The sequence below is a fragment of the Trichomycterus rosablanca genome, chromosome 17 (assembly GCF_030014385.1).
Source record: "Trichomycterus rosablanca isolate fTriRos1 chromosome 17, fTriRos1.hap1, whole genome shotgun sequence".
Lineage (NCBI taxonomy): Eukaryota > Metazoa > Chordata > Actinopteri > Siluriformes > Trichomycteridae > Trichomycterus > Trichomycterus rosablanca.
In genome coordinates this window covers 29,374,183-29,400,297 of record NC_086004.1, presented here as the reverse complement: position 1 = coordinate 29,400,297, position 26,115 = coordinate 29,374,183, and the positions used below count along the sequence as shown (strand labels likewise).

The 26,115-nt window shown below is 43.4% G+C and overlaps 1 protein-coding gene across 3 annotated transcripts in view; it reads left to right on the top strand.

Annotated features, from left to right (window-relative positions):
• The window catches only part of lrp4 (low density lipoprotein receptor-related protein 4), a 93,510-nt gene extending 71,990 nt beyond the window's left edge, over nucleotides 1-21,520 (top strand). Inside the window, exons 22-39 of one of the 3 annotated variants that reach the window (XM_063013493.1) lie at nucleotides 1,154-1,285; nucleotides 3,013-3,153; nucleotides 3,788-3,874; nucleotides 4,766-4,937; nucleotides 5,504-5,666; nucleotides 6,295-6,520; nucleotides 6,593-6,896; nucleotides 7,464-7,682; nucleotides 8,282-8,416; nucleotides 9,529-9,637; nucleotides 9,859-10,051; nucleotides 11,538-11,651; nucleotides 12,101-12,212; nucleotides 12,311-12,360; nucleotides 12,459-12,546; nucleotides 13,602-13,743; nucleotides 14,042-14,120; nucleotides 16,508-16,581. In XM_063013493.1, coding sequence (XP_062869563.1) covers nucleotides 1,154-1,285; nucleotides 3,013-3,153; nucleotides 3,788-3,874; nucleotides 4,766-4,937; nucleotides 5,504-5,666; nucleotides 6,295-6,520; nucleotides 6,593-6,896; nucleotides 7,464-7,682; nucleotides 8,282-8,416; nucleotides 9,529-9,637; nucleotides 9,859-10,051; nucleotides 11,538-11,651; nucleotides 12,101-12,212; nucleotides 12,311-12,360; nucleotides 12,459-12,546; nucleotides 13,602-13,743; nucleotides 14,042-14,083 — 2,429 coding nt within the window. In that variant the 3' untranslated portion in view covers nucleotides 14,084-14,120; nucleotides 16,508-16,581. Of the gene's footprint in view, nucleotides 1-1,153; nucleotides 1,286-3,012; nucleotides 3,154-3,787; nucleotides 3,875-4,765; nucleotides 4,938-5,503; nucleotides 5,667-6,294; nucleotides 6,521-6,592; nucleotides 6,897-7,463; nucleotides 7,683-8,281; nucleotides 8,417-9,528; nucleotides 9,638-9,858; nucleotides 10,052-11,537; nucleotides 11,652-12,100; nucleotides 12,213-12,310; nucleotides 12,361-12,458; nucleotides 12,547-13,601; nucleotides 13,744-14,041; nucleotides 14,121-16,507 lie in introns of all 3 variants that reach the window. The other 2 variants (XM_063013492.1, XM_063013491.1) reach the window with 2 other exon arrangements.
• The last annotated feature ends 4,595 nt before the right edge of the window (nucleotides 21,521-26,115 follow it).

Genomic DNA, 26,115 nt, shown 5'->3' with positions numbered 1-26,115 from the left:
GAGCGAGTGTAGGACCCTGATTAGTGATTATTTGACTCTGAGAGCGAGTGTAGGACCCTGGGTGTGAGTGTAAAACCCTGATTACTGATTATATGACTCTAAGAATGAGTGTAGGACCCCAAGAGCGAGTGTAGGACCTTGATTAGTGATTATATGGCTCTGAGAGCAAGTGTAGGACCCTGGGTGTGAGTGTAAAACCCTGATTACTGATTATATGACTCTGAGAGCGAGTGTAGGACCCGGAGAGTGAGTGCAGGACCCCGAGAGCAGGTGTAAGACCCTGCGTGTGAGTGTAGGGCCCTAATAAGTAAGTATATGACTCTGAGAGCGAGTGTTAGGACACTAAGAGCAAGAATAGGACCCTGGAAGCGTATGTAGGACGCTGAGAGCGAGTGTAGGATCCTAAAAGCGAGTGTAAGACCCCGACAGCAAGTGAGTATAGGACAGTGGGTGTGACTGTAGGACCCTGATTAATGATTATTTGACTCTGGGTGAGAGTGTAGGACCCTGTGTGTGAGTGTAGCAGTCTGAGAGTATCAGACCCTCAGTGAATAGCACAATAGGAATGTGGGACCCTAACAACTTAAAACCTTGAGAAGACCCCAGAGAACTGACAGCGCCAGGAATATATGAATATATTGGACTCAACATAGTCCTGTGAATCTTGGGCTCTCCATATATTCTGCTTTTTTGTATAGTCGCCTTGGTAAGACAGGAACGCAGCGTGTGTATTATTTATTTATTACCAAACACCCCACAACACACCTCAGACTTTCCATTTATAGACACCGTTTCCTTTCAGCACTCTAAATCCGGAGTGTTTTTGCCACTGGCCAGTGAAATGCACACCGTCTCTGTCAGTTTTGGGAAGGGTGTATCAGTGCGCTCCTTTATTCAGATGTGTGCTGTGATTCCCTTCCTCACGGCTGTGCGGATGAGAGGAATGCGGCTCCGTGCTCAGGACTAAAGCTCAATGAAAATGATCTGGCGGCTTTGGGGCAGAAAATGATCGGACTTCCCCATATAAAGTTTCGGTAGTCTTTTACCTGGGTCACACAAAGGTCAAATAGAAAAGTGTTTGAGATGTTGAGATAAACCAGTCTTGAGTTTAATCATTTACAAAATGTCTTGCTTTGTTTTTTCTCCGCTGTAGTCCAGACGGCGTGTTTGGTGAATAACGGCGGCTGCAGTCATCTGTGTTTATTAGCTCCTGCTCCCAAAGGTTCGAGCTGCGCCTGTCCTACCGGAATAAACCTACAGGTGGATGGAAAGACCTGCACCCCTGGTAAAAATGTGTTTATTTAATTATTCCGTACATCTTTAGTCAGTTTCCTTTGATTATAGACTGGGCGCTCGGCTGGCGCTGAGATCCGGGGATCCGGGGTTTGAATCACGGTGATCTTGTCTGCCGGCCGGGTGTCTGCACGGGCAATTATTGTTTACTGTAATAAATAAAGTAAACAGTGTGCCACCCGAGCACATCTATAGTGATATAATAATACAGCAATTTAATAACAGGTGCTCATGACAGTGTTTTACATTTTCAGCATTTAGAAACGCTTTATCCAAAGCGACTTACGATTGAGGCAGTACACATTGCAAGCAATCGAGGGTCAAGGGCCTTGCTCAAGGGTCCAACAGTGGCAACCTGGCAGATGTGGGGCTTGAACCAGTGACCTTCCAGTTACTAGTCCTGTACTTTAATTGCTGAGCTACCACTGCCCCACAGAATGTTGATGGCAGTAAATTTCTACCTGTGGTTTTCCTAAAGAACATTTAATACATCATCAGTGCTGCTGTATTTGTTGATATCTAATAATTGTATTACTTTTATTACAAAGCTACTTACAATTTTGTTGGAATATCACACAATGGCAATGCCCAGCCACATCGGTAGGGCTTGAACCGACAACCTTGTGATTACTAGACTGGTAGCTCTCCTGATTAGACTGATTAAACGATTTATTTTATGGATTAATTCTGCTCTTCCTGACCGTCATGTGTAATGTAATGATAATGAAATGACCTGAGGACTCACCGATGTATCTGATGCTCTGCATCAGTCATGTTCACGTTTCAGTCCGAGTCTCTAAAGCCGACGGATTCGCTTTGAAACGTGATACGCAGAAGAGTTCCTTTAACCCCCGTCTTTCATCCGAAATATCAATCACTGTCTCGCACTGCTCTTTCATCTGCCAGCCTGCTTCGGGTGAGCTGTCTCGCTCTCGGCTAGTCTAATTATTTTTTTAAATTTGGGTTTCCCCCTTTTTTCCACCCAGTACAGTCGTGGTCAATTGGAGTTTGTCTTTCTCGCCACTGCTGCCACCCCCATACCCCATTACCAGATAGAAGAGGGCCGAGACTGTCACGTTTTCGGCACACGCACCACTGATCGATTTTTTTCACCTGCTAGGGATGAGGTCTCAAAAGCGCAGTATAATGTGCTGAGAGCCTGGCACTGCCGTCTGTGTGTCTCTGTGTAGGTGCTCGGCCGACTGGTAGCAGAGCTGAGATTTAAACTTGAAAGCTTGAGATCTCAGCACTGGTGGGCTTGCACATTTTACTGCTTCACCACCCAATTTACTATTTATTTATTTTGGGAATTTGTGCCCACTGTTAAAAGAAGGCAGCATTTGTAAGGCTGGGCACTGATGTCGGTCAAGAAAGTCTCAGTCGACGTTCCAGTTCGTTCCAAAGCTTTTGAGTTTGGTTAAGGTCAGGACTCAGGATGTCTTTATATAGAGCTCGCTTTGTGTACAGGGGTACAGTCTTGCTGGAACAGAACAGGAAAGGGCCTTCCCTAAACTGTTGCTGCAAAGTCAGAAGCATATTATTTCTTTTATATATACATATAATGTTTAAAAAAAAAATCCTTTTTATATAAATCATTTATTACACAGTGCAATTGTTGTGGGTGAAACACATTATTTTAAAAATAACATGGTGTCCCAATACTTTTGTATTTGCGTTGTGTTAATTAATATTCTTGATTATTTATTTTCTTCTCTGCAGGAATGAACAGTTTTCTGATCTTTGCGAGGAGGACGGACATACGGATGGTTTCTCTGGACATCCCGTATTATGCTGACGTGGTTCTGGCTGTTAATGGATCCATGAAGAACACCATCGCCATCGGAGTGGATCCCAGAGAGGGTACCAGACTTTTTACTCATTTTTCCAAATGATTAAATGTTTAGTATTTTTATTTAGTCACAGCGTTCACCTAAATTGACATGGTGTACACCGAAAAAGAAGAATATATCGATATTTGCAATATTCTGCACAGCCCTAGTGTGTCCTGGTACAAAACAGGACTTGTGGTGCCAGTCGGCCTTCTGTTGCTCCAACGTCCAGTTCCACAATGCCTGCCCATTAAGGGTGCCTTAGCGGTGGACAGGAGGTAGCGCGGGCACTTTGACTGGCTTCTGTTGCTCCGGTGTCCAGTTTCGATGATGCCTGCCCATCAAGGGTGCCTTAGTGGTGGACAAGTGGTAGCACAGGCACCTCAACTGGCTTCTGGTGGTCTGTACCAGATGCCATGCCTTCATCAATGAGGCACCAATGAGCCTTGGCCGCCCAGCAACCTGTGACATAAATGCTTTTCTGGAGATACTTCAACCCAGTTGTCTAGCCATAACAATCTGGTCCTGATCAAAGTCCCTCAGGTCTTTTTGCCCCATCAGGTCAACATCTAATAGATCTCTCAGCTTGAAATAGGCCTCGTCATGCACATTTTGAGGCTGGTTCTAATGTTTTGGCTCATCGGTGTATGTTTCTGTGTTTACAGGTAAGGTTTACTGGTCCGACAGCACCCTGAAGAAGATCAGCCGGGCGTATATCAACGGCTCGGCGCACGAGGAAGTCGTTTCTACTGGTACGACGCTCAGGCTTTATTTTAGCGCGTTCTTCATCTTACACAAATCAAATCAGATTCCTCGGTAGAAAAATCAGTGCTTGGATGCGAGTTAATTAGAAGAAAAGGAGGGAGGGTTGGAAAAAAATGAGAATAAACACGAGCGTTTATTTTATTTATATCACAAAACCATACGGTCGGCTAGTTCGGCTAATTAGCAGCTCCAGATTGTGAAGATTGTTGCTGACAAGAGCCTGAATTAACCGTCTGGTAAACGACAAACGTCTCATTTCAGGATCCGAGGCTCAGTGTTCAAAAATTGCGCTTGCCCAGGACTGCAGGGATCCAGGGTTCGAATCCCTAGCGGTGCTGTCGACATACAGACATGATTGGCTGTGTCTGAGGGTGTGTTACGGCATCACGCCCTGTAAATATATAGAGACTAGGTCCACTGTGACCCTGACCAGGATAAAATGGTGATAAAACATAAAACTGGAATGACAAATATTCATTTATTGTCTGCTTTACTACCAGTTTATCCTGGTCAGGGTTGCAGTGGGTCCGATTCATAGATCACCAGTACATCACAGGGCACACACACCTAGGGTAAATGTAGTAGCTCCAAATAACCTGACTGCACGTCTTTGGACTGTGGGAGGAAACCGGAGCACACGGAGGAAACCCACACGGACACAGGGAGAACATGCAAACTCCACACAGAAATGACCACCTGGGACCTTCTTGCTGTGAGACGACAGCACTACCCACAGCGCCACCGTGCCTCCCAAAATGAACCGTCAGACGTTACATAAGCGGTTTTATGTGGATGGCATGATGGTACAGCTGGTAGTCTGGGTGATGCCCAGCACTATGGGGTCTTCAGTTGATGAGATTGTTCACTCCCATGTTCAGGTTTGATGACGACCGATGGTTTAGCCGTGGACTCAGTGGGAAGGAAAATCTACTGGACCGATACCGGAACCAACCGTATCGAAGTGGCCAATCTGAACGGCTCCATGAGGAAAGTTCTGGTGTGGAGAAATCTGGACAGTCCACGCGCCATCGCCCTCTACCATGAGATGGGGTAACTACGGCAATTTCAACACTATGTGGACAGAAGTATTTGGACACCGGACCATGACCCATTTAAAAAAAAAAAACCAAGTGGTGTTAAAACAGTGACCTCTGTGTGATCTGTTCAGCTAGAACAACAGACACTCTTCTGAGAAGTTTCTCACAAGTATTACTGTGGGAATTTGTGCCCATTCAGTCAAAAGATGACAGCATGTGTATGGCTGGGCACTCTGGTTTATTCCAGAGCTGTTTTCATGCTGGAACAGAACGGGAAAGGGCCTTCCCTACACTGTTGCCACATTGATGAATTGATCTATCACACCTCTTAGCAACTGTCGTGGCTGAAACACATAATTCAGTTGTAGCCTAGCGGGGAAGATACTGGACTAGTAATCAGAAGATGGCTGGTTCAAACCCCATCACTGCCAGGTTGTCACTGTGGGGCCTTTGAGTAAGACCCTTAACTCCAAGTCCAAAGCGTCGTCCCAATACTTTTGTCCTGGTTTGATTCCTTGTTGAATGTTTAAACCGGATTTGTGTGTGTGTGTGTTTAAATTTTTAACCTTGGTGTTTTAGCAACATGTACTGGACGGATTGGGGAGAACATGCCAAACTGGAGCGGGCAGCGATGGACGGGACGGACCGCGTGGTTCTGATCAGTAACAATCTGGGCTGGCCCAACGGACTCGCCATAGACAAGGCCGGATCGCAACTGCTCTGGGCCGACGCCCACACTGAGGTCTGTCGCATCGGGCATCGATTTATATTCATGTTTGTTTAAAAAATATAAAATATAAGTATTTGGACAGCTGATCCATTACCAAAACGAACAGTATCGAAATAGAGTCGACCTCTACGTGAGCTTATCAGCTAGAACAAGACTTTGAAGTACATCTGTGGGAATTTGTGCCCATTCAGCCAGAAGTTGTCCACATCTGTATGGCTGGGCGCTGATATTGGTTGGTGTTCCGGTTCATCCCAGAGCTGTTGAGCTGTTCTGAGGTTGACCTGGCTTGCGCCTGGTGTTTTTCCCGGTAGAACCGGACCCACAGCAGACTTTGGAGTTTGTCTGTGGGAATTTGTGCCCGTTCAGTCAGTAGATTCGGTCAGGACAGGCCTTGACGTTTGAAAAGGAGGCCTTCCGACATCACGAAAGTGTTGAGTCGGGTTGAGTGTTCACCAGGGCTCTGTGTAGCACTATGAGGACTGGTCGAACCTTTGTGCTTGGGTGTAATCATGCTGAAAGAAAAAGAAAAGGGACTTCCCCAAACTGTTGCTGTAGCAATGGATGTGTCAGAAACAGCTGAATTTAATCATTAGAATTAAATCCACATACTTTTGACTCGAGTGTATTTTTTATCTTCCAGCGTATCGAAGCGGCGGATCTGAACGGATCGAACCGGAGGACGTTGATCACGCCGGTGCAGCACCCTTACGGTCTGACCCTGCTGGGGCCGCACATCTACTGGACCGACTGGCAGAGCCGCAGCATCCAGAGAGCCGACAAAACCACCGGAGAGAACATCATCACCGTCCGGTCCAACCTGCCCGGCCTGATGGACATCCAGGCGGTGGACCGAGACAGACCGCTGGGTACGACAGGTCCTGATCATTGATGATAAATTCTTGTACGGCTCAGATCAGTGACGTCTGAAACTCTTCCAGGTTTCAACCGCTGCGGTCGGAACAACGGCGGCTGTACTCACCTGTGTCTGCCCCGCCCTAACGGCACGTCGTGCGCCTGTCCCACCGGCGTGGTTCTGAAGAGCGACGACCGGTCGTGCGACGACACCCCGGAGTCGTACCTGCTGTTTTCGAACCGCGTCAGCGTCCGGCGCATATCTCTGGACACCGGCGACCACACGGACGTCCACGTGCACGTCCCCGAGCTGCACAACGTCATCTCGCTGGACTACGACAGCGTGCAGGGCAAACTCTACTACACCGACGTTTCTCTCGACGTCATCAGGTCTGTGAAAATACAAATTATTATTAGTGGAAATGTTTTAGTCATATTCACTTCCCCAAATATTCACTGTACAGTCAAAAATATGTGAACTTTTTTCTGATTGAATTGATTTTTCTGCCACATCTATTACTAACAGGTGTATACAAATGATATATGGAAAATGACATGCCTTTAACATTGTGGCAACAGTTTAGGGAAGTCCCCTTTCTTTCTCCTTTAGCATGAATACACCCCGAGCACAAAACAAGCTCTAAAAAGACATGAACACTTAATTGAACTCAACACATTTGGGATGTTGGAAGGCCTCACCTTTTAACATCAGTGCCTAAACTCTACTGAATTGATGGGCACAAATTCCCACAGATACATATCCAAATTATAAGCACTTCCCAAACCAGAGTTTTGATGAAATAGAAGAGAATGTTTCCGTGTTCTTGGAGAATATTTTGCCACTCTAACCATCCTCCTCACTGTGCATGAAGGTGAAATACAGTCATCCGCTCTTCCAGTCAGGTTTCTTTCCACATGAAAGACGTTTGGATTTAACGTGCTGTTTTTATTCTACAGGCGAGTGAATCTGGATGGCACCGGGATGGAGACGGTGATCAGTCAAGGCTTGAAGACCACAGACGGTCTGGCCGTGGACTGGGTGGCCAGAAACATGTACTGGACCGATACTGGGCGTAACACCATCGAGGTTTCCAGACTGGACGGATCGGCGAGAAAAATTCTCATCAACAACAGCCTGGATGAGCCGAGAGCCATCGCCGTCTTCCCCAGCAAAGGGTGAGACTGAAAAAAATAGACTGATGTATAAGTGACCCCTATAGTTGGCAGACTGAAGTGTTTAGCCAACAAAAGAACGTCGTACAAATTGACTGAATGGGCACAAATTCCTACAGACATACTCCAAAGTTTCATGAGAAGCCTTCTCAAAAGAGTGGCTGTTGTTCTAGCTAAACAGGTCACATAGAGGCCACTCTATAGAGTGACCTGGTCAGGCTCATGGTCAGGTGTCCAAATACTTTTGGCCATATAGTGTGGTTCCCCTTGAAGGACCCCTATCCTTACTGCACTGGTTCTTTTGAATGATGGGCACTGCGCCTGGGTCTGTATGGAAACATGACACAGATCTCTGATTTCAGCATGTTCCGGTGTCCATACACTTTTGGCCTGTAGTGCCTCCCTCTGAGCCCACAAGAGATGAAGCATTAACGACGCCACCTAGTGGTGAAACCTCTAGTTAAAATCTAAGTGCGCTGAGGAACTTTGTGTGATTAGAGGAGAACATGCCAAACCGTCATATAAAGCGATGGGGCCTGAACCCAGCTGGGGGTTGAACCCAGGTCTTGTACTGACTAATCTCTTATCGACTTTCTCTCTAGGTTTCTGTTCTGGACAGACTGGGGTCACATCGCCAAAATCGAGCGCGCTCATCTGGACGGTTCGGACCGGAAAGTTTTGATCAACACAGATCTCGGCTGGCCGAACGGACTCACGCTGGATTACGACACTCGCAGGTAAGAATTCAGTGAGATTTTATTAATTATTATTAATTATTTTTTTATTTTTGTATAAAACAGGTACCGTTTGATCTGTGGATTAATGGTCTGTGGTAAATGTGTGTATCCTGCCACCTAGTGGTGAGACTCATATAGGTGTGTCAGTAGTCAGTCAGGTTTATCTTCTACAGCAACCCAGACACGTGTTTTTATCTCAATACCCCTCAATACCCCAAATGCAATTCCTACTTTGTCACAACAGTTTGGGGAAGACCCTTAAATATTCAATCATTATTCAATTATCCAGATCTTTTTATCCAACATCGTCATATCCAGTTCAAGATTGTAAATGCGCCTCTTACATAATTCTCGATCAGATCAAAGAGAGCCGGATACCCGCACGACCCCTCCGACACGCCACTGTGCTAAGCTCCTAGAGACGCCATCTGACCCCCCCTCTGTCAAACACACCCAGTTGTGTTTGTGTTGAAGCCCGGTGGTGTTGGAAGCCCGGGTTCTGGCACTCCGCAGTGGCGTGTTAGAACTTTAGGCCGCTGCGGCATCAGAATGCAGATCACAAATGCTTATTTAATGCTTAATTGGGCACAAATTCCTTCAAACACATTTAAAAATCAAGATCAGCGGATAATGTTCTGGTCTAGTAATCAGAAGGTTGCTGGTTTAAGTCCCACTTCTGCCAGGTTCCCACTATTGGTCCCCGGACATCAGTTGCTTGGATTGTATTCATTCAAAATTGTACGTTTGCATTATACTGTCTAAGCAAGGGCCCAACAGTGGCAACCTGTCAGTGGTGGGGCTTGAACCAGCGACCTTTTGATTACTAGTCCAGTACCTTAACCACTAGGCTACAACTGCCCAACTGTACGTTGTCGCTTTATATAAAAGTGTTTAATAAATGCTGTTAATGTAAATCTAATGGAACAGAGTAAAGCCTGTTATAGCTGCAAATGGAGGAGGGGTTGTGCTGGAATAATTGGGGAATTATAGGATATTAAAGATCAAGCATCATAATTAAAATTTACTTCAATCAGCCACAAATAGGTCCAGAACAGAGCCTTGTGGGACACCACAAATATCACGAAGATAAAAATATCTGTGTGTGTGTGTAGGATTTTTTGGGTCGACGCCCATCTGGACCGCATCGAAAGTTCGGACCTGAATGGCAAACTGCGTCAAGTTCTCGTCTCGCCCGTGTCTCACCCGTTTGCTCTCACGCAGGTACCAAATCCCTCACCCTGTAACCACCCACTCACTCCCCGACTCGTTCTCCTACTCACTCCTTCACTCACTCACTCATCAGCCCTCCTTCTTTCTCACTTTCACCCCTGGTTTTAATACTGCCCCCCTCGTTCCGCACCCCTCCTCCTCTGACCCTCATTTTTCTCCCCGTCTCTTTTTTTTCTGTTCTTCACTCCTCCCTCCATCTCCTCCATGTCCAGCCGAGGCCGGCTTACTCTCCTCTAACTCGTTTCTCCCGCATCTCACAGCAAGACCGCTGGATCTACTGGACCGACTGGCAAACCAAATCCATCCAGAGGGTGGATAAATATACCGGGAGGAATAAAGAGACCGTCCTCGCCAACGTTGAGGGGCTGATGGACATCATAGTGATCTCGCCAAACCGCCAGACTGGTGAGTAGAGCCGGTCCGGGCGCTGTGGTCACTGACTCTTCAGACTATAAATCATAATATGGATAATAATAATCATTTGTAAGATTTTGCATTAGTAAGATGACATTATTATGTTGTTAAAGTAAGTTTTAATTCAGATCTTCATGCTAGTTGGCATTGTGGGTTGAAAAGAACAGAACAGACCCTTGGCGTGTTGGCCTTGCGTAAAGTCATAAATGCTGTGATGTAGATGAAGTAGGCAGAGCGTACAGAGAGAATTTTATTATTATTAAATAAATAAACATCTTTGGAGTGGGAGTGGCGGCTTTTGTTTATATATTAAGAAGTCCAACAAGTGTTTTGCTGTCTTATGTATTTAGCTGGAGCATTTTGTTTTACTCAATTGCAGAAGTAATCACAGATTTAAGGTGGTACGGGTGGCACAAAATAATGTGTAATGTCGTGCAGTTCTGTGCTCAACCATCAGGTGGCGCCAAATACAAATCGCCAGTAAAAGCAAATGGAAGTTTAATAATAAATAAATAAATAAATAGCCACAAACCGGCGTGTAATCAGAAAAAGTTATACACTATATTGACAAAAATATTCACTCACCCATCCAAATCATTGAATTTAGATGTTCTGATCACTCCCATGGTCACAGGTGTATAAAACCGAGCACCTCGGCATGCAGACTGCTTCTACACACATTAGTAAAAGAACGGGTCGCTCTCAGGAGCTCAGTGAATTCCAGCGTGGTACCGTGATGCCACCTGTGCAACAAGTCCAGTCGTGAAATTTCCTCACTACTAAATATTCCACAGTCGACTGTCAGTGCTATTATAACAAAGTGGAAGCGATTGGGAACGACAGCAACTCAGCCACGAAGTGTTAGGCCACGTAAAATGACAGAGCATAGTGCGCAGAGGTCGCCAACTTTCTGAGAGTCAATCTTTGCAGAATGGTCAAAAATTCCCATAAACACACTCCTAAACCTTGTGGTTAGCCTTCCCAGAAGAGGTGAATCTGTTATAGCGGCAAAGGGTGGGCCCACATCATATTAAACCCTATGGATTAAGAATGGGACGTCACTCAAGTTCATATGCGTGTGAAGGCAGACGAGCGAATACTTTTGGCAATATAGTGTATTTATTATTGTTATTATTTATTGTTAGACTTTTATTTGGTTTCAATAATTGTAATAATAATTGTAAAAGTTTCTTCATCACCCAAGAAGGACGGGCCCTGCTGAGTCTGGTTTCTCTCAAGGTTTCTTCCTCAGTTTTTCCTTGCCACTGTCGCCCTCGGCTTGCTCAACAGGGGTTTTTGTATCTGTTGGTCCTGGATTTTGTAAAGTTGCTTTGAGACAATGTCTATTGTAAAAAGCGCTATATAAATAAATGTGACTTGCCTTGACTTGACTACATGATTTATTTACAGTCCATTCGATTCGATTACGTTTATTAATACTGTATTTATCGTTTTATTGTTTTCTCTCTCCGGCTAGGAACGAATCACTGCGGGGTGAACAATGGCGGATGCACCCACCTTTGCTTTGCCAAAACCAACACCTTTGTATGTGCTTGTCCGGACGAACCTGACGACCGACCGTGCTCCACCAGTGAGTCTAGCACACGCTGCTTACACTATACGAACAAAACTATTGGGACACTGATTGCTAATTTTTTTATTCATGTATTCCAGCCATAAATCAGTTATATAAGTAAATCATATGCCTCCAACTTGTAGGAACAGTTTAGGGAAGGCTTTTTCCTGTTCAATTCCAGTATGACAAAGCAAGCTCTATAAAGCTTCCTACACAGAGCTTTAGACTTTGGAATGAACTGGAACATCAATGTCATCAATGTTTCTTGTGAGAAACCCTCTCAGAAGAGCGGCTGTTGTTCTACAGTAGTTAAAAAGATCACACAGAGGTCACTCTGTTTTAATACCACTTGTGTTTTTTTTAAATGGGACATGAGCAAGCTCATGGTCTGGTGTCCGAATACTTTTGGCCGTATAGTTTCTTGTATTTCTGGTCTAGCATTTATTTTCCATGTTCTCTTACAGTTCCAGGTTACGTCCCTGTTGTTCAGGATAAAGCCACCGCCAGCACTCAGACCCCCAACAAACGCCGAAAAGCGGCGACGGATAAACCTCAGCAGGTCCGACCTCCTCACAAGTGAGTCTCTGACGTCATATCCGAATCCCTCAGGTTTCTTTTCACACTGTTCTGATGTGATTATTCACCGAGCATGTTCTGTGTTGTTGTGGTTTCAGTTGTACGAGCGGAGGTTGTGTTCAGAATAACGTCGTGTCCGCACCTCACGGTACAAACTTTTTTATAGAGCCGTATTCGTACGAGAGTCACGTGACCTGCAGGATTTTATTTCTCAGTCTGTTTTTATTCTGTCTGTTCTGGAAACAGGAGAGGGACTTCATGTCAGCTACGTGATCGGGGGAGCGCTGACCGTGCTGGCCATTCTCATCGTCATCATCGTCTTCATCATTTACAGGTGAGGATACAGACCGTGCTGTACATAAATATAAAATATATTCATCTTTTTTTTTTGTTCTGTTTTCCCCTTATTATAGTCTTTGCTTAAAACTTAATAAATAAAAAAACATTTTCTACTATTACTGTTTCCAATCTATTTATAGTACACTAAACGGCTTAAAGTATGTAGACCCTTCCAGCAAGTCTGCGCCCCCTGTGCACAAAGCAGCGTTTGTAATCACACAGCTTATTTAAATTGAAACGTGGAACCAGTCCTTACAAATTAAAAAAAGTTCTAACTGATTGGGTACAAATTCCCACAGAGGCACCCCAGAATTTTTGCATCAGCTTTCCCAAAAGAGTACAGACTGTTGTAGCGGCAAAGGGGAGCAACATATTTTATTCTCTATGATTTTTATAATGCGATGTCCAGCAAGCTCATGGTCAGGTGTCCACATACTTTTGGCCACATGATGTATTTATGATCTTTTGTACTTTCATTATAACCTTTGCTTAAACAATAATAATAAATACTTTTACTGCTGCTACATTTTAAAATCTATTATTATTATTGTTATTAGTGGTAGTAGTACATAAAGTATTATTAGTAGTAGTAAGTTTTATAGTAGATTTATATTGTTATTAATATTATTAATATTATTATTAATATTAAAAGTAGTAGTAGTAGATATTATTATTAATATTATTTTTATTATTATAATTATTATTGTAAGCAGTAGATATAATATTAATATTATCATTAAGATTAGAAGTAATAGAAGTAGTAGTAGACATTATTATTAGTCAGTCGTAGTAGTAGTAGATGTAATAATTTTATTAATATTATTATTCGCATTATTATTATTAGTAGTAGTAATAGTAGTAGTAGTGGATATAACATTATTATTATTATTAATATACTTATTATCATTAGTAGTAGAATAATTTATATTATTACTATTAATATACAGTCCAAACGTGTTTTAGAATTGTGGACGCAGGTTTATCATTAAGCTGTTTTGATTCCATGTGACGTTAAATGGCACTTTTAACCTTAAACATTCTTCATCTCAGGCACAAGAAGTCAAAGTTTGCGGATCCTGGAGTGAGTAACCTGACCTACAGTAACCCCTCGTACCGGACGTCCACGCAGGAGGTGAAAATCGAGGCGGCGCAGAAACCGCCGATTTATAATCAGCTACGATATAAAAAAGAGGTACGAACGACGGCGTCTGTTTTTAATCACGTCACTGGTTACAGATTTGGGGGGGTTGGGGGAGTGTTGTCAGGCTCTTCGTACGCGTTACGGCTCTTTGTAGGAACCCAAAATTGGCAGGTGATAAGAAGCGCCGCTGATTGCGTGTGGTGATCCAGCTCTCCTCAATCAGACCGGGTTGTCCAAGCAACACCAGATTCTTAGTTGGGAATTGGATATGACTCAGCTGTGAGAAAGGGGTGGGGTTTTCATTGTTGGTATTGTGGATGTTCACCTAACTGACGTTCTCTCACTGCAGCTCTCTCATCCCTACAACTCTCTCTCTCCCTTCATCTTCTGATCCATCCATTCATTCCCCCCAACACGACCACACAAAGGTAGATGTTGCGCACGGCGAGCAGCTCTGCTTGGAATGGTTTGAGCATGGATGTGATTAATCAGTGCTTGAAGTCAAATGTTTACATACGCCTTCTTCTGTGACTGAATGTTTACAGTGTCAGAAGTCTTGTGGCATGTTCTCCACATTCCTACTTCTCTGTGCCCAAATAAACAGCATTGAACATGGAACAGTGGTTTAAGGGCTAAGGCAGAGAAAGAATTCCAAACTGTCACCTAACGCTGAAAGAAGTTCCATCTGGATGCTGAATTGCAGGTGTCACTTACCACAGTCGAGCAAGCTTCATAACACTATCAGTTAAAGGGTTGCCAGACAATAAATTATCCCGCATTTCTACCTTTTCCTCGTCTCTAATAAGCTGATAAGCTGAAAGTTTTCAAGTACAGATTTTTGAGCAGGGACTACTGTTTTAACCCTTGGTAATGTAGCGCTTGCTTGACTGTGGACATGCTCACATGTGTCAGCAGATCCAAGTTTTCTGTCTGTGTGTTTTGACCCCACATGCTTTTCACATTCATCATTCAGTCACAGAAGAATGATGTGTTGCAGAAATCATTAAAATCCCATGTCTCATGACATGCACTGTATGGCCAGAAGTATGTGGACACACACATTGCTGATAGGTGCTTTTGATTTTGGCAACAGTTTGGGGAAGGCCCTTTCCTGCTCCAGTTAGCCTGCATGAGCTTGATAAAGACGTGATGTTATGAGTCTGGTGTGAAGGAACTTGATCTAAACGCTGCCGAACTTTTCAGGACGAAATCAGAACATCACTTGGGGGCCAAAACTTTTCGTCCAGCATCAATGCCTGACCTCACAGGGCACAAATTCCTACAGACGCACTTCCCAGAACAGATAGGCTGTGACGTCTGCAAAGTAGAAGAATAAGAATAAAAAGACGAACGCCTTTAATTATTATTAATATTTACATTTTTGTCCCCGTATATCCCGGCTTGCTTGGAAGCTGTGGTCAGAGTGTTTTATCAGACAGGGTTAAGGGCCTTGTTCAAGGGCCTAACAGTGTAGCAGAGGCTGGATTTGAACTGACAATCTTCTGATTGATAGCCCCAAGGCTCTACCCACTAGGTTACCACTGTCCCAAAAGTGGGGGCACCCAGTAGAACGGGATGTCTGACAAGCTCATGGTCATGTGTCCACATACTTTTGGCCATATAGTGAACACGTCCCTTATAAACGTATGTAAATGTTTAACTTTAACTCTACAGGTTTAGCGCACACACTAATAAATAATAATAATAATGATATAATAATGTTCTGGAATTGTTTGGTTTGCTTTTGTTTGATGTTTGAAGTTTCATGCTGACGTGTAACAGAACTGATTGTTTTTATTTTATTTTTAATTATTGTAACGACGTTGTTTTATTGTCTCAGTTTTCTCAAGGTAATTAGACATATACATTACCATAGCAACCAGAGCAGATAATCGAACTTTAGGAGCAATGCATGCTCATTTTTCAGACTAAACACATCCACTCTTGCTGGATATTCGTCAAGTTCGGAGCTTAACGTTTTCGGATTTTACCGAACGCTTCATTCGTTTTCATTTTAGAGGCGAATTGTGCCGTGCACGGGTGCCGCAGCCGTCCAGTGCGCTATCACCTGATTGAACCGTGACCAAGTTTGCTGACCCTTTCAAAGCTCCTTCAATGAGACGAACTGTTTGATACGAGGCGGTAAAAGCGACCCAGGTTGTACGAACAACATTTAGCGTGACTTACTGTAGTAAAACAGCGAGTGAGGAATGTGATTAGTGGAGGAACTTATGAGCAGTAATAATGAAGAGAAGTTTAGTGCTCCTGTCTCCTTCTTTTACTACATTAAACCACGTTAAGCTTTATTTTCAACCAGAAGCATTTTAGACTCTGGGAGAAGCTGATTCTGATTCTCACCGTTTCTCAGAAGCTTGAGCTGTAACACAAGTTTAAAAGTGAAACAGGGAGGAGAATCCAGATAAACACAGATACATGTGGAGCTCTAACCCTGGATCTGACACTTATTCCACACTGATGCAGATTCAGATCAGATTCACACTCACGCTGAACAAAGCTGCCTCATCCGGCACTATTTAAGGCTGTGTCTGAGGGAGGGATGGCTGGACGGAGGCTCTTTGCTGTCAGGTTGAGGCGCTGATGTGAGCAGTGGAGGAATACAAAGAGTGTAGCGTGTTACTAGCATGTGCACAAGTGGGCGTCATGCATGCGGCAGGGGCTTCGGAAATGACTAAGTTTGGAACACTGATGTGGAGTTGTCTTATGGAAGTCTCACACGTTTTCTAGACTGGATCATGTTTTACTAAACTTCACTTTGTGTGTGTGTGTGTGTGTGTGTGTGTGTGTGCGCGCGCAGGACGGCGGCTACACCAATGAGAAGATCCGGATCGTGGAGGGGGTGTGTCTCCTGTCGGGGCAGGAGCTTTACTGGGAGGACCTGAAGCAGCTGAAGGTGTGCAGGGGCGGGACTTTCAAGACCTGCATGCGCACCGACACCGTCTCCTTACAGGCTAGCTCCGCCTCCCTGCAGGCAAGCTCCGCCTCCCTGGACGACACAGAGACCGAACAGTTGCTTCAGGGTGACCAATCGGAGTGCTCGAGTCTCAACACGGCTCCGGTGGCCACGCCCAAACGCCACAGCGAGCTCCCCGACACGGGCTGGGTCCCGAATCGCAAACCCTCCACTGAGTGTGACGTGTGAAACACACACACACACACACACACACACACACACAGAGTACACAACACTGGCACCTGTGAGGGCGGTGCTTAATTACCACGACTTCGAATCGACCAATCGCAAACTTCATCATGTGACCTCACAACTAGCGTTTATTATTATTATTATTAGCTAAACACTTAGCCAGTTAGTTCGCCGAGCTAACAATCAGGTATGTAATTATCCTGGCTGAATGTAGCATTGCCGCAAGGTTAGCGAGTTAGCTTAGCAGCGTTTCATGAAGTGCTAGCTATCCGACGTTAAATAGCTACCCTGCCGGACTTGCTTTTTATCGCTCAACTCTTGCGCTAACATGAGTGGCATGGCTAAACACAGCTAACCGTGAACTTGGCTAACATTACGTTATCTGTCTAGCATGCTATCTGATTAGCATCTACGCAATTGTACTCTCTAGCTTTTGTGAATTCATTGAGAACCAATACCAATGATCTTGATGCTGCTAGGATTAGCCAGCTAGCTAATCTTCTGTCAGCCTGCCAGCCTGTCGTAAAACAGTCTCTTCAGCGCTCTTAGCCCCTGCTAGCTTAATACAGCACTGCGTTTCCGCTAGACTAGCCGAGTTTGCTTCCAGGCTACCTTACAGACCGTCTAGGACCGATTCAAATATTAAAGCTAAGTCTAGTCACGTGTCAGCTAATACTGCGTAACCTGTTTCATCACATAATCACATAGGTAAATACGCTGATTTGTATTCAAGTTTGTGATTGGCTGATGGACCGTACCTGTAGCTCCGCCCCTTTTAAATTTAGACGCCTGTTAGCGAAACCTTTATACATCTGCACACACACACACACAGAGCACCGGCTAATCATCCAGTAGCTTCGGTACGCAAAGGACGTCACGACCAGCTGAATGTTTTGCTAAACGGGAACAGCCGGAGCGGACAACACGCTATACACTACCCCTCCCACCCCCCCACCTCTGATGCTCGGAAGCGAGACGTCACGAATCGTCATGACTCATGAACTTTTATTTATAAACGTTTTTCTTTATTATAAAGTGCTCAGACTGCTAAAGTCCTGCTAGGCGTCGCGCGGTTAATGACGGCGGACAGCGCCTTCCTCATCTCCCGTCTCGGACTGATGATCTCTCTCATGGTTGTGATGTCATTGTGAATCAGAGCTGGACGAAACCGCCGCGGAACGTCATCGCGATGAATTCATCACCTCTACCAAACGTTTCAGGACGGCGGAACGTAGCGTGACGCCGGCGCGCTACATGGACAAAAGTATTGGGACGCCCCTTCTAAATTAATTATATAAAGAAAATTATGCTTCTGACTTCACAGCAATAGTTTAGGGAAGGACCTTTTCTGGTCCGATCCAGCATGACTGTGTCCTCACAGCATTTATGCTTAAGATGCTTTGATCCAAAGTGACGTACAGTTCTGACTGAGTACAGTTTAAGCAATTGAGGGTTAAGGGCCTTGCTCAGGGGCCCAACAGTGGCAACGTGGCAGTAGTGAGGCTTAAACCTGCAACCTTCTGATTACTAGTCCAGTACCTCAACCGCTGAGCTACTGCTGTATTGACTGGAATGAGCTGGAACATCAACACAAATGCTCTCATCTATTGACTGAATAGGCACAAATTCCCACAGACACACTTCTCACGTCTCAGAAAAGATCTCACAGAGGTCACTCTGTTTTAGAACGGTCAGACGTCCGAATACTTTTGGGTATATAGCGTATCTTTAGCATGTTCTCCAGCTCTGACGTGGATGTTGTGATCAGTGCTGTGGGAATGAAGTGAAGGTGCCGAACCTCATTATTATCGTCACGGTTGTCGTGTTTTCTGTTGCTGTATTTATGTTTGGTTTTTACGCTGCGTTTGGAGTCGATATCACGAGGTGTAACGACCACTCATCGTTTTACTCAGTCGCTGGTTTCAGTTCGTTTGTAGCCGTTTAGTTGAACCGAAGTGTATTTCTACAGTCTCAGCAGGACGCTGATTTGCTGCTAACACACACACACACACACACACACACACACACACTCAGAGGAGGTAAATAATTTAATCAGTAGTTTGGAGCTCGGCAGCTCGATCGATCGTGACGTCATGACGAACGCCTAGTTTTTACATGATTATTATAAACAGCCGATGGAACTGAAAGGGTTTGTTGTACAGAGTCTGTGTGAATGTGTTGAGTTATTGTACAGTTCTCTTTTGTACAAAGGGATTGATTTTTATTTCTTTTTTTTATATGAACGTGTTAAAGGGATTGGAAACATTTTGCTGATTTAATTACACAAAGTCGAGCAGCTTCAGGAACATTTGGGAGAAAAATAATAATATTTGTATCGTGTTCTAGACCTCATTAAACACGAGCTTGTGGTTTATTTTATTTTATTGTAATAAACGATGCACTGTTGGCGTTTGTGCTGTATAAAAAGTCATATTTATACGTTTGGAAGTTCTTCAGGGTGTATAAACGTGCTGTAACAGGGTGTCGGCAGTGATGTTTATTCAGCCACATGGCTTACACCGAACATAACCATTTATTCAACATTATAAACATTTTTATAAACATTTACACATTAAATCCATATTACCGTTAAACTGCGACGTTCTGAAGTTTATAAACCAACTAGCAATAATTAAATGTAGTAAAATATTTTTGCTTAATGAGACCTCATTATTTTATATTATATATTACAGCTAATAAAAGGGCGGCACGGTGGCTCGGTGGGTAGCACTGTCGCCTCACAGCAAGAAGGTCCTAGGCGGGGCTATCCGGGTCTTTTCTGTGTGGAGTTTGCATGTTCTCCCCGTGTCTGCGTGGGTTTCCTCCGGGTGCTCCGGTTTCCTCCCACAGTCCAAAAACATGCGCCAGGCTAATTGGAGACACTGAATTGTCCTATAGGTACCAGCTGCTAGGATGCACAAACCTGTGCATTGTAGTGCCGGTCCCAAGCCCGGATAAATAGGGAGGGTCGTGTCAGGAAGGGCTTCCGAAATAAAACTCTGATCCGCCGGTGACAAAAATATTTTCAATATGTATAACACATACAAACACTTATTCTGGTGCTTTTTAGCAAAACTGGTTAATATTAATACTGGATTTTGCTCGTGTGGTGCAGCAGACGTGTCGTACGCCAGCGCATCTCAGGTTCGAGTCTCTCAACGATCACGATTGACTTTCGTTTAAGCTCCTTGTTGCTGCAACAGCGACTCCCACAGTCTGTTTGAGGTATTTACATGGAATAGGGAAGAATACAGAGAGAGTAGTGTGGTCTTCTGTACACACAGCGTGTGTCAGCCTGTCGCCCTTCTCAGCCATCTAAGGCGTCATGCAGCCGACTGAGGTTGCCAGAACATACAGGGGAATTAAGTATTAAAAGCAGAAGAACAGTATATGCATATTTATTTATTATTCTTTCTTTCGGCTGATCCCGTATTTTCGGGTCACTACAGCGGATCTGGTCTGCAAACCAGTGAGAGCACGGTGACAACAATTCCACCTCTCAATAACTAAGCTGTTTTGGTTGCCCCCCCATCCCCGCCCTTCAGTCATTAGCCTGTCTGTTCAGTCTACTGACCAGCAGATGGCGCCACTGAGATTTATATCTTGGGTTTAAAAATAATATTGATTATTTTTTTTCAATATTGTGTTTGTATAAATATTGTTTATATTTATAAATGTGTTTTTTTTTATTCTTTCACACAAACATTGTTAGTCACTTACAATTGATGTTAAATTTGATAATAAATTGGCATTTTATTAAGTTTTATGTTGGTAATATGAAGACATTGGCAGTAAAAGTTATCATTTCTCAACGTATTGATACACTCGTGTTGGAATATATTAAATTACATTTCAATGTTAATATTTGGATTTTAATCTTTATTCTAAATACAACAGTGGAAGAATTTACATTTTCATTGATTAGGTTCATTACTGACAGAATTCGGTGTAACGCCTGCGGCTCACCTGCGGCTTAGTTAATACGAACAGCAGTAAAACAGCGACATCTAGAGTCGCACAATTTATCGCTAACAGAATTCATTGCAACACCTGAGGGCGTTCTCTCGCCCTCTAGTGGACAACTTGTGTAATGACACCTTTTTTAATCGTCAGACGTTTGAACAGGGCCTGTTTTAAACTTAAAGTTAGTTAATAATTTAGTTTTATGGACTTTCTTTGTCTTTTTTAAACATTTTCTTTAATTGCTGTCTCTAAAAAAGTCGGAACAAGTCCTGAATTAAACATCGAAATTAAATAGACAAAGAAGTAACTGAGCCTAAAGCGACTTACAGTTGTGACCTTGTACAGTTCAAGCTTAAACCAGGGACCCAAGTTCCTGTATGTCTGTGTATGTCATCACCAAAATGTTGAACAATCCCTTTAACGTCACTCACTGGAGAGTTTTTATTTAACCACTTTCTCTTGTGTGTAAACGATGCCAGTTATTTAACAGAGTGCTCTTTTCTTATTGCTCACACGTATCTGTTGTAAAGTTAACGAAGAAATATTTATGATTCCGGCGGTCGGTTGTGTCACTTAGATGTAAATATGATGAATTGTGTAAATGTATTTTCTGCGTTGCGATACTAACATGCCGTGTTGTGTGACAGTGATTTACTCTTTGCTATCTTTTAATATAAAACTGCATTTGCATTTGAATAGAAACTCTTTCATCTGTGTGTTTATTGATGATTTGGAGTTTGGGACTATAAATATACACTTACGGAGCATTTTATTAGGTACACTTATCTGGTGCAGTACATACACTATAGGGACAACAGACATCCCAGTCCAAAACCATCTGAAGTGGCATGATCGAGTATGTCTGAGAGGCGGGGATGGCCTGCGATGGATCGGTGCCCTGTCTAGGGTGTAACCCTAGACCCACAGCGACCCTGACCAAGGTAATGTGGCTAATGAAGGTTAAAAAACGTTTACCCAAATATTTGCTACTGATTGGGACAAATTAATGTTTATGAAATGCTAATGAAAAACAAAAGACAGCAGGAAGAAGGTATGTGTGTGTTTGCCTACAGATGCTCCAGTTAACTTCTGCCATCCCAAAACATGCAGTAGGTGAATGTGTGTCGCACAGCTGTGTCCTGGTGTGTGTTTGTGCCTTGCACCCAGTGTGTACTAGTGGCACTGGATCCACCATGACCCTGACCAACTGATTTTATTAGATAATTTCACTGTTGCGACTTTAAAAGTTGAATGGTCCGTGTAAAACAGCGCCGCCTAGAGTCACACAATTAATCGCTGGCAGAATTCTATGTAACACCTGCGGGGTTCTTTTGCCCTCTAGTGGTGAAGCAGTGTAATAACACCTCATTTGCTCCTTAGTGGCAGATGTGTGAATAGGACCTTTAACTTTAAACTTACAGAAAAAATGATTATATCGCAGTTTTATGAAATTTATTTTATTTTTTAAACATTTTCTGTCTCTCAAAAGTCCTGAATTAAACATCGAAATTAAACGAACAGCCAAACTTGTCTTATCTGCTTGATTTTTTAAAATTATTTTAGCACTTGCCATTAAACAACATACATAAACAGGTTTATTTACAATGTAGAACGAATAGGTGATAATGTTTTGTTTGCATTCATTTATTGTATATGATACACCCACTGACCAGATGATTTTTGGGTAGTGCACAATTCTCTGCACTGTGATGGCACTAAATAAATGATGGTAATAAAACTGCTAGTGCAAATTGTACTTGTATCAGTTCAGCAGTGTTGTTCATGCTGTACCAGATAGGTGTACCTACTTTTTTTAATCAATAATCAATCTTTATTTTATTCATTTGACGCACAATAAAGCCAATTCAGTGTTTTTGATTGTGTGTACGTTAGTTGTCCAGCAGAGGGCGCCTTTACCTCAAAAATTAAATGTGTCCGGGTCTCCTTTTTATTCTACGTCAATGTTCAACAAGCTCATGGTCAGGCGTCCAAATACTTTTGGCCATTTTGTGTAGCTTAGAATTGCCTCATCTTTCCTGGAAATACTCTTCACTGGCAGTATGTCTGTGGGAATTTGGGCTCATTTAGCATTTTTAAGGTCATGCTATAATGTTGGACAGTAAGCCCTGCTTGCACATACAGTAGATGCTGAGAAGGATTCAGGTCAGGGCTCTGTGCAGACCACTGGAAGTCCACCATACCAAAGGTATTAGGTTTTAGACCGTCTTTATGGACCACACTTGGTTCAGAAGGGCTTACGTGTCCCTCAGTTGATTGATTGATTGATTACTTTATTGATCCTCAAAGGGGAATTTCACTGTTACAGCAGCAATTCACAAACACCACAAGCATCACACAAACACGTCCACGCAAAAGGAAATAAAATAGAATTAAATAAATATATATGTAAATATAAGGTATAACAATAAAGAATAAAAGAACAAACAAACTAACTACAGTAAGAATAAAAGGTGCACTTTAAAACAGTATGGAATTTTACCTATTGGCCAAATTGTGAATTTAATTTTATATAATGGATTTTATAAATCGGTAAATCGGTGTGGTTTTCACATACGTTTGGTCACGTGTAGATCTACATCTCAGTGGCCCTGACAGTGTACAGTATTCAGTTTGTCTCTTATTACAGATCAAACTTGCTCAAGGTCTGGATTTGACAACCACTATTTGACGGTGTTGAGTTAATGCGATTTGTCATCCAAGATCTGATCGATACATAAACTGCTGACTGAAGTTCTTCCTGAAAATGATCTACAGCATGCCGGGGTACAGTAGAGTATTTATGAACTCACATATTCATCATTTTCTACAAACACAGAGTTTATTTAAATGTCAGAGTGGATTTAGAGCATCTTTATGATTCAGAAAAACTCAAGCGTTTGATTCTTTTATTATTAAGAACTGTAGAAGCAGCAGACAGTCTGCAGTGTGCGGAGCCTGAGCGACTGCGGGATTTACTGAAAGTGAAAGACAAATCTGAGGTGTTAGTGATGTGTGTTTCTACAGCTAAGCTTTACATTTCTGTCTTACAGAATCATCGAGCTACAGCAGAATAAATCTCTCTTGTTTGTGTTGCTGGAAAGTTCATCCAAAACAGATTTAGTGACCCGTAATGTGTGGTTGAGATGTTGGCATGAGTAGTGGAGGGCACAGCGGGGTCATCAGTATTCGTTAAAGCTCTCTGAGAATCCACCACAAAATAATAATAATGATAATAATAATAAAGAATTGTTTAAATGATTAGGCGGGAGGGTGATCATCTATATCTGATCTTTATAACAAAGAAACTGACAGTCACAGAGCACGGACTGACACCCTTTACTCCTGGGAAGGCTTTCCACCAGAGTTTGGAGTGTGCCTGTGGGAATTTATGCCTATTCAGTCAGAAAAACATCTGTGAGCTTAAACACCCATGTTAAACAAGAGGTCCTTATTTCCCAATAAACTTATGCAACTAATGCAAATCATCCCAGTGATTTTTAGTAGGGTTAAAGGTCAGGGCTGTGTACAGGCTCTCCTTACCAAACTTGTCAATCCAAACTACGTCTTTATAGAGGAAAGGGACATGACCTTCCCTAAACTGTTGCCACATGTTTGGAGGCGTATTATTCATTCTACATCATTTATACGTCTGATTCATTTACATTTAATGGACGCTTTCTTTCATCCAAAGCGACTTACACTTATGACTGAATACAGTCTGAGCACTTGAGGGTTAAGGGCCTTGCTCAGGGGCCCAGCCAGTAGTGTAACTACAGGGAGGGGCAGGTGCACTGGGGCCCATGGCAGGGAGGGGGGCCTCCACGAAATGAACTCAACCATTGGCTGCACATATTATGCATGTATTATGGCAAGCCAAACAGGAAATATATAGCAAACACTGATATATACACGGAATAAAACAGAGTTCCTAGTTACGCCACTGGGCCCAGCAGTGGCAATTTGGTGGTTGTAGGGCTTGAACCAGCAACCTTCTGATTACCCTTTCTTAAGGGTTACCACTGCCCTGATAGGGACGGGTGTGTTCATTTACATTTACATTTGCAGCATTTACCAGACAGTTGTCTGAGCATTTAACTTACAGTTGTGAGAGTATTCAATCTAAGCAATTGAGAGTTAAGGGCCTTGCTCAAGGGCCCAACAGTGGCAACCTGGCAGTGGTGGGGCTTGAACCTGCAACCTTCTGATTACTAGACCAGTACCTTAACCACTAGGCTATAACTGCCCTACAATATCTGAGCTCAGTAATTTGGAGGAGCGTCCCAATACTAAATGTAAATATAGTGTGTAAGAATGCAGTAACAGCTCCGATCATGTAGGTTCTAATCTACAATGTTCTAAACAATGTTTCATCTGAAACAGATTTTGAAATGAAGCGGTCGTGACGTCGCTGCGATTCACTGAGCGTCTCGGCACCGAGAGACTCGAGCTCCATTATTCTCATGTCAGACTTCCTGCTCTCCATCTGAGCTTTTCCTCGAGTCGATCCAAAACGTCGGCGGATGTCGCTGGACGTCGGCGTCTCTGAAAGCCGCTGCGAGCTTTGATTCATTCTCCGCCGTAACTGTCGTTTACTGTGACCTTGATCGTCCACCCCGTTTTTTATTTGATTATATTTTCCCTCTTCATTTTCTTCCTCTGGTCAGGTTGAAATGAATAGCAGCCGAGCGGGCGTGTGCATGTGTGTGGTAGGTGTTTGATCTGTCTTTTCATCTCAGGTTATTAAACCGAGCTATGAAACCCTGAGGCGGCCGGGCAGGGTGAAAGGTGAAGGTGCCGCCCACGCCTACTATAACACACCGGCGTGTAATAACCCGTTAATGCGGATGCCGTCGATTCCGGGCGCATTTGGTTTGGCTTCATCTCATGAATGGATGATGTGTTTAAGCTCCAGAGGGAGAAAATGCAGATACATTTTTTATTTTCTAGACAACGAGTTAATCTGGGTGGGAAAAAGCCACAACGTCGATTCCTTTGTGTTCTCTGGCGGCCTCTACTGGCTGCACGGCATCTACGCTGGCAGGAGTAGCAGCACAGGCTATCACATCTCACCATCAGCGTCTTTGCACCGGTAAGCCTCACACAAATGTAGGACTGTGTTACTTTCTCCATATTATTTGGCCATATGTGACCAAATTTGGAAGTATGTCTGTGGGAATTTATGCTCATTCAGTCAAAAGATGTGTACAGCTGTGCGCTGATGTTGACATTCAGGTTCATTCCAAAGCTGTTTAAGCAGTTGTAGCCTTGCGGTTAAGGTGCTGGATTAGTAATCAAAA